The sequence below is a fragment of the Trematomus bernacchii genome, unplaced genomic scaffold (genome assembly GCF_902827165.1).
Source record: "Trematomus bernacchii unplaced genomic scaffold, fTreBer1.1, whole genome shotgun sequence".
In the NCBI taxonomy this organism is placed as follows: Eukaryota; Metazoa; Chordata; class Actinopteri; order Perciformes; family Nototheniidae; genus Trematomus; species Trematomus bernacchii.
Genome location: NW_022987573.1, coordinates 2,121,893 through 2,130,538, shown reverse-complemented (window position 1 = coordinate 2,130,538; position 8,646 = coordinate 2,121,893). Strand labels below are relative to the sequence as shown.

General features: G+C 39.9%; 1 protein-coding gene across 1 annotated transcript; it reads right to left on the bottom strand.

The window, feature by feature from the left end:
* Positions 1–3,531: 3,531 nt before the first annotated feature.
* On the bottom strand, positions 3,532–7,683 carry LOC117479405 (N-glycosylase/DNA lyase-like). The gene is made up of 8 exons (XM_034126356.1): positions 7,491–7,683; positions 7,156–7,267; positions 6,686–7,032; positions 6,097–6,270; positions 5,468–5,646; positions 5,254–5,380; positions 4,114–4,163; positions 3,532–4,031 (listed from the first exon to the last, which is right to left on the bottom strand). The coding sequence occupies exons 1-8, from the start codon at positions 7,516–7,518 to the stop codon at positions 3,882–3,884; spliced, it is 1,167 nt and encodes a 388-aa protein (XP_033982247.1). The 5' UTR covers positions 7,519–7,683; the 3' UTR covers positions 3,532–3,881.
* Between the last annotated feature and the right edge of the window lie 963 nt (positions 7,684–8,646).

The window sequence follows — 8,646 nt, the reverse complement described above, 5'->3', positions numbered from 1 at the left end:
GCAGAACATTAAATAGGCCGATACAGAACTCTCATATCAACAGCAACCATCTCTCTCTGTATCATTGTTTTTCTCTTGTCACTCTCATTAGATTGTCTGCACTGTACACTCCTAAAATAACCTGTGCAGCTCAGAGGATTGTGCTAATGCCATTACGTTACTACTGAGCCAGAGGGAGATACTGAAGAGATGGGACAGGAAGAGCGAGGACACTTCAAGTTGACATTATGGCACATGGATAATGACTCATATTCCATAGGCAGGGGCTTAGGGTTCAACATATTGGATCACTTATGTAACATGCTACTTATATTTATAAAGAACATAAAGGGGAATGGATGTTTGTATCAAGTTTTGAAAGAAATGTAATGCAATTTAGATTATGATCATATGTAGGCTTTGTGTGTCTGTGTGTGTTTGAACGTGTACCTCTATCTGCTACTTACCTCCTGAGTGCAGTGTTTATCATAGAAAATGATAATTATCCAGTTACGTTAATAAGATTACTGTAATCTGGTGTACCAGAGGGGATCTGATTAAGCTAATATCCTCCAACTACATTAAAAAGACCCCGATGAGTCGACTTTCACAGGTGCCCTCTTTCTATAGTGTAAACCAAGGGGAGGATAAGTGAGATATTTGATCTTTGGTGGTCCCATGTTGCTTCACTTATTAAAAAAAATGCCTCCTGTCCCAGTTTTTATAATTATATAGTAGGTCATTGCACATTATGACACAGAGAAGCTTTCCCAGCCGTGGACCTGAAGGGTAAAACTCAATCAGATTTTTACTGTAACTATCCTACTATTAATCTGTTTTCTCTTTTTGAATTGAATAATTGTCCTTATATCTAAGATAAAACAAGGCCAAATAGCTGCATTTTTAAGGGAATGTCCAACTTGTATAAAGTCAAAACAGCTCATCTTACACATATTGCCTTTGACTAACAGCTCTTGATTTATGGGGAATTTTCTCAGGCTTTAAATAAAGTCAAAGGGGAGCAGTATTTAAAGTTTGCTAAATTAACAATTTCTTAAAAAGGAAGAAGTTAGAAGCACCGACACTGATATACACCAAAACTACAAATGGTACTCATGGTATTCCAAACCCATATTATGGATAGGGTTTCTATACCATCTTTGTCCAGGAATGTGGTGAATACATTCCACTTAGTCATTTAAATTGATCCTAGTAAGGGCTCTGAAATGTAACTCCGGAGCAGACGGAAGCGTTTCGTCCTCCAATCTATCAGGCATTGAACCTTAATCACAGCCAGTCAAAAGGGGATCCTATCAGATGGTAGAACAAAGTGAGCTTTTTTCATTGAGAACAGCCAAGACCTTCAAATGCTAATGTCCATCCACATATATGACGCAGAATAGCCTAAGATATAAAATACCTCCCCCAGCTCTGTACTTCCAGCCTCTCTCTCCATGACTTTCCCCTCGCCCTATGGTTGTCTAGACACCGAAGAATAATCTCCCCAACTCTGGGCCCCAAAGACAGACTTCCATGTGGGGACTGCCTCACCCCGTCCCTCAGTCTCCCCTCAAGGCTGCCTCCAGTGGCATTAGGTTTCACCACATCTAAGGTGAATCAACATAACTCTCTTTAAGTTTTATCCATTTTAGGTATTGTATCAGATACTGTAATATAAATCATCTGTTACCATTCAGGATTAACACCATCCATCATGTTGAGCAGTAGGCATGGAGTGTGGGTGTGCAAAGAGACCATTTTGGGGTTCAAACCTACACAGAGCCTGGATAGTAAAACAGGATCAAATTATTTTTTAATTATAAAATAATTATATAATAATATTTTTCAAAAATGTATCCCATGGACGGATATAGTGAACTTTAAAATAATATGATAACACTGAAAACAATTAAAATCAGAGATGTACAATGTTGAAATGTTATACATTCCTATATATATATATATATATATATATATATATTACATACTTTTAAATAACTGTGTATATATATTATATATATATAATATATATATATATATATATATATATAAACCCCAAGGGGCCAATTTAATAGGACACTGTACATTCTACTGCAATGCAAAACTATCTTACCATAAAATGTACTTGACTTGACTTGAATTTGACTGATGGGTTAATAACAATCAGGTTTTATCAGGGAATACCCACTTCAAGAGCACTTGATTTTGACTCTTACACACAAACAACATCTCTCTAACTTAACTACCACAAGACCACCTCTCACATATTGTCACTGGGAGATAAACAAATTCCATCTTGCTGCTGCACATCTGCAAATAGACACGAGACATTTCCATTTTGCTAGAGCTCTAGAGCTGGCGCCCCCTGGTGCCTGCAGGGAGTCAATAAGCCCTCTTAGATTAAGTAGACTTGATGGGAGATGTCCTCTCAACTGAATAATTGCCCAGGGCATGACACAAGCTGAGACCCACCACTTACATAATGCGCGTGCCACTGTTGTGTTGTTTGAGTCTTTGCGTGTCCACTTGTGCGCACGATGGCTTTTTCTTTTAAATTAATGTCTTCACCTCCAGCACACTTTCACCTCTCCCGATCTTCTTATAAAAATAATATTCCTGTTGTCTCCGCTCTATTTTTACTCTGCTTTTCTTCTTCACAGTGACTCTGCCCTGGAGCCGGCCCCAGCTTCTGTCCGACTCAACTGAGAGTGGAGATGAAAGCTGACTCACAGATTCATTAACACGCACGGCTGCACAAACTTCCACAAATAAACTTGTTCTACAGATGTAGGCCATGCACATTCAGACACACACAGCAACTACTACATGCATGGTGCACCTGCTTACTAAGGTAGCATGTTAGACAATATTTGCCTCTCAAATTAAGGACAGGAAACAGGTTTGGCGTGTATGCAGTTGGCACATTTTACAATGACGTCTCTTAATATATTTTAAACAAACATAATATTGCTCAGTCATTGCCATAAAGGGACATTAATGGGTCAACACCCCTAAAGAAATGTTCATCTCCAGAGACAGTCACACAAGCCCCAAGTAGTGACGGAAGATAACTGCAATCCCTGCTTAAAAGACCAGCTGACACAGCCAACTTATGCCTATAGATAAACATTCAGACACCATGGCACTTCGAGCATCCAGCCAAGTAGCTTTTTTACGATGTGACGGAAAGGCACAGAAATGCCACGAAGAAACACAATACTCCATTTTGGTGTCCAATGACCTTTTCAGACACGCATACAGAGGCCGTGACGTGTTGGTGCGGAGTGTAATAGGAACCGGAGGGCTTGGCAGAAATAATTCACCCAGGGTCATGGTGAAATGTGTTGTGCTCACATAGATGTACATGTAAAAAAAAAAGGGTGGCATGTGATAGTATCTTGCAGAAAACATCTTCCAATAGATCCTGACACCTAGTGGCCTCTTCTGGAAACATTTAGTAGTCGCCACCATGAGAGTGGTTGGTGCCTTCGGTGGGCTTAATTGAAATGCTAATCGGGCCTTTTTCTCTCAAAATACAAACACCAAAAAATAGCAGATATTACATGTTCTCTTTATTAAAAAATAAAAACACCTGCGTGCTGTATTGTACTGTAGTAGTGAAAGCATACGAAAGAAGGCAAAAAAGGTGACAGTAAACAAAAACACATGTAGACCAAAACCCTGAGAAATGTATTACAATAATTTGTTTTGTACCATGTATAAAGTGTCTATCAATTTCATTCTGATCGTTCTTTTTTATGAAACTACACAAAATGTGTCATAATTGTGTAGTAATGTGATGTGAGTCCTGCTGTATGAAGCTTGTTTACCTGATCGCACAGTGTGATTCTAGGCAGACTTCTTTGCCTTCTTGTGATGACCTGCCTTGGCTTTTATGTCCTTCACAGTATCCATTTTTTCCTTCTTAATTTTTTTTTCTTGCCTGCTACCGTCAGTTTTTCTTCATCATTTTCCTCTTTCTTCTTCGGCCGCTTCATATGTAGCATTTCTTTCAGATTTCGGAACTTTTTGAGGTCAGCGCACAACAACACCTAAAACAAATAAAATACTTAGTGGATATATCAGACGGATTAAAAGATACAAGACAGAAATTCACAGAGACACAACACTCACCGACTGTGCCCAACCAGCATAAGGACCCCACAGTTTTCTGAAAAAGTCCCCTGTGCAAAAATATTACATTTAAACAGTGTTTTCAATCAAAAATAACAATTACTATGATGATAATTGTTCTGCTCCTAACACTAGGATGGGTCAAATGCAGAGAAACAATTTCATTACATAGTACCTGTACTGTGTAATGACAATAAAAGTGCAAAAATAAAGAAAATAATGAGTGTGCAGTGTTTCCCCTAGGATGGAGTCATAGCAGCGGTGCTAAGGCACGTGGGCCCAGCATAATGTGAGCGCCGAGCGTGTGGAATTTTTTAGTGTGTGCGCGTGCGAAGTGCGCCCCGCCAATTTGTTTCTATGTGTCTGCCAGCACAAGAAAGGCTCTTGAGGCCTAGTACCAGGGCCGGTTCTAGCCAATTTGCTGCCCGAGGCAAGATTTTAGGCGAGATTTTATATATAAAGAATAAATGAAAAATCTCTACAAAAGACAAATACACTACAAAAACAGAAACTTATTGACATAGGTAATAGGTCAAAATGGCTTCAAATGTATTCAGTATTGTATGAACATTTTTAATTGGGGGGTGGACATCACCTCCTCTAGGGGGGTCCGGGGGTATGCCCCCCTGGGAAGATTTGTTTTAACATTTTAAAGTAAAATGCTTCAATTTGGTGCACTTTGAGCACACATTACTAGAGACCTGATCTAGGGGGTACAACTCTAAACACCCATATGAAAAAGATCGGTTTACATTTTAATAATCAATAAGTATGTGAACATAACCAATAACCTACCATAGCCAATAACAAATAAATGTAACGTATTTTATTTTTACTACGGCCCTGCCAGTACATACAGTGGCAATGTCTCAAGATTTAGCAAAAATACACCTTTATTGAACATACAGTAACACAAATACTACAAATCCACATAACAAACTATCAAAATTATTTTAATTTAAAAAAAAAGAAGTAAAAAACAAAAACAAAAATTATTTAATTTGTTTTGGGTACCTGGCTGGCGCCCCCTAGCAGCGGCGCGCATATTTGTATATAGGGGAAACACTGGTGTGACACTACAAATATAGTTCTAATGAAGTGCATGACTATTTACTGTACAAATATCTCTATGAAGTTTACCTGTGATATACTTCTGTCCGTTGGCATATCCATAGATGTAGTCACGTCTAGCAATCTGCCACACGTGTGTGTCTATGGGCACGGCCTCTGCCTTATCCAGGGACATCAGACAAACACAGTCTGCCACCTGAAGGAGAAACATTGCCTTAATTGTATCGAAATAACAAAAAAATATGAACTAAAGGATTATTTGTATTGCAGTACGCTACTCTACCTTAGGAGAGACACCAGGAAGGGTACGCAAAGCATCACGGGCCTGCAGATATGGGGCACTGCGCAAACCTTCAAGCCACTGGATCCCATGGGTGTCTAAAATCTGCTTAGCGCTCTGCTGAAGGAACCGAGCCCTGTACCCAAAACCAAGATCCTTGAGCCGTGCCTCTACGCTGGTGTCTGCCAATTACAGAAAACAACACAAGCATCGTGACAATATGTAGGCAATGTAAGTATTCAGTTGCATGGAATATAGAGGCATTAGTATGAAGACATAAACACAAACAATGTAGTAACACATTTAGCATAACGTCTAATTTATGTACCACCCAGTAATCAACCATAGTACATCTTATTCATCTTCATGCATGCAACAGAGGCTGTTTGGTAGTGAAAAACATGTTAAATGTGGGGGTTGCATTGATGCTGTTTGTGAGGACATGTTTGTCTATTCTGCAACATGACTGAAGTTGAAAATATTGTGGCAATGCAAGAATAAAAATCAAAGCCTCCTCTTTGGATGTTCTACCATTGAACCACAAATAATATAACAAAACTGAAGGGACAAATTATCAGAATATCATATCACACAGGGGCATAGGACTGTAGGGAAATATAATAATAGAGTACCTGCGAGCGCAGACAGGGAAGGAAAGTTGTGGTAAGAGGTTTGATCCAGTTGGCACAGCGGTGCGCCCAGAGACTGACACAGCCTCTCCACCATGCCCTGGATACAAGTGATGTGGTTGTGGCAAATTAAGGAAAACAGGCATTCTGTTGGGTCCTGACGCAGCATCCTTATACCTGGGGAGAGAAAAACAATAGGTGTTAGGATAATTTATTTTGTCTTACTCAAAACACAACCACTGATAAAGAAAAGAAAAGACCCGAGTAGAAGAGAAGAGAGACCTTGTGATGCTCTCAATTTTTAGGTGAACTTGGCTCGAAATACGGGTACTGATTTTAATATTATTTACATTTGTGTTAGAATTATCAAGTATTTTTATTTCCATATTACTTTCCATTCATTATTGCAATCTAGCCCAGTTTTTTTGTTTTTAGTTTGTTCTAGTACATTCTGTGCTGCATCTCTTGAAATGCTTTACAAATAAACTGTATTATTACATTATTTCTTTACTAAACAAATACTGTCTTCTGTAAAGACCTTCTTTGTAATAAGTGTATAATGCATGCATGCACGGATTGCACGCACTCTGACCTGTGAAGATGACTGCAATGTGCTTAAAGTGGTGGTCTGCTGCTCCCCATTCCTTGTAAAGGTCCCCCAGCTTCACATTCAGCTGGAAATAATCCCTCAGCATCTCTTCATCGTCCTTGGTGTCCTGATGCACTGGAGTCACAGCCACTGGCTCCTCTTCCTCCTTCTTCACAGCTTCTTTGAATCTGTTGTCTGACTTGTTTTCCAGCTGAAGAGAAACACTTGTCTCCCCTTGCCTGTCTAGGCTTTGGTAAATGTGGTACCAAAGAGTGTCATCTGTCTGAGTCAGAGTCCAAACCCTTCCTCCTATCACTCCTGTCCAGTGGCCTTCTGCAGTTTCTCTCCACCTGTGGGTAGAAAAGAGTTAATACAAAGATACACACGAGGATTTCAACTGTATTAGGTCTGTCCAGCAAGTCTCATGTTAATCATGATGCTGACAGACTACATCTGAGCTAGACAAAACTTACCGGAAAGATTGTCCGCATGCAAGAGTAAGATCCAGACGCAGCTCTGACTTTGCACAGGCCAGAGATCTCCACAACTTCGCCCCCGATGACAGCACTGTATGTTTAGCCATACCTGTTGTTGTGATGCTAACAGTTAGCGTGATGACTGTTCAGAGGTAAAAACAACTGAACACAGACCTACCATAATGTCCGAGCATTACAAAACCAGTTAACTGTTATTCAGTATATGTGCCTGCTCGAAAGTAAGACTACACCTTAGTGTAACATAATTGTAAGCGGAGCTACAACTTCATTCATGACTTCAGTGCGGGGTTAATGCATGGATGTATAATTACCCGATCTGCATCCCTGCCCGATCTGCATTGCATGTGCGAGATGGTCCGCCAAACTCCGTACGGCAACCCAAATAGAACATTTGACGTCGAGACGGCTGACCAATATGCAAATATGCTTTGCGCATGCGCGAGTTTTAAACTTAAAAGATGTTTGAATGGTGATATACACACAGTGATAGATGTTAAAGTAAAGGTGGGGTAGGTCATTTTGGAGAAATTAGTTCGAGTGTGCTAGAATTTGAAAATACACAGCCGGAACAAATCTGCCACTTCCTTACAGAGCCCCTCCTCCAACACACACGAACGCGCACATGACCAATGAGGGCACGAGATAAGTTTGTGCACAGATGGAAAGCTGACAGGCAGGTAGGCCATCCAGTTATTTCAGCCGGGCCGGCTAAAATGATTGGTCGTGCTTTTTACAGTACTACGGCTTCCACAGATGAATTTTTTGAATGGATTTTTTTGTCAAAGCATTTCATATATTCATCATTGCTATCGGGATGTTAAGAGCATTCCATGGAATATAACAAAAAGTGTATCTCGAGCCGGTTTCTCAAACTTACCTACCCCACCTTTAAGGACTAACGTTTATAATAAATACATTTGTATTGATTTTAAGATCTTTTCATACAATCATACGTATTGGGATCATTTGTATTAATGTAGACCGGAGGGAGAGGGTGACGAGCATAAGTTTCACTTTTTATTTTTTTTAATTTCAATTCCATCTTTGGTCATGAAGAAAATGTTTCTCTGTTGTCCACGTTCATAAAGCATAAAACAACAGCATCAGAGCACAGTGCAGAGTCTCTAGATGAGTTTACAGTAGTTCGTCGTTCTTATTATACATCCATGTTGTAGTCCGCTGTATAGTAAACTGTAGTTTCCATAGTTTCCCCACAGCAGCAGACGCACATTTATGACGTCCGCTGGCGCATCATAAACACGTCGGATGAGACACACAGAGGCCGTGACGTGTTGGTGCGGAGTGTAATAGGAACCGGAGGGCTTGGTAGAAATAATTCACCCAGGGTCATGGTGAAATGTGTTGTGCTCACATAGATGTATGTAAAAAAAAAGGGTGGCATTGGCCACTAAGTGATAGTATCTTGCAGAAAAACATCTTCCAATAAATCCTGACACCTAGTGGCCG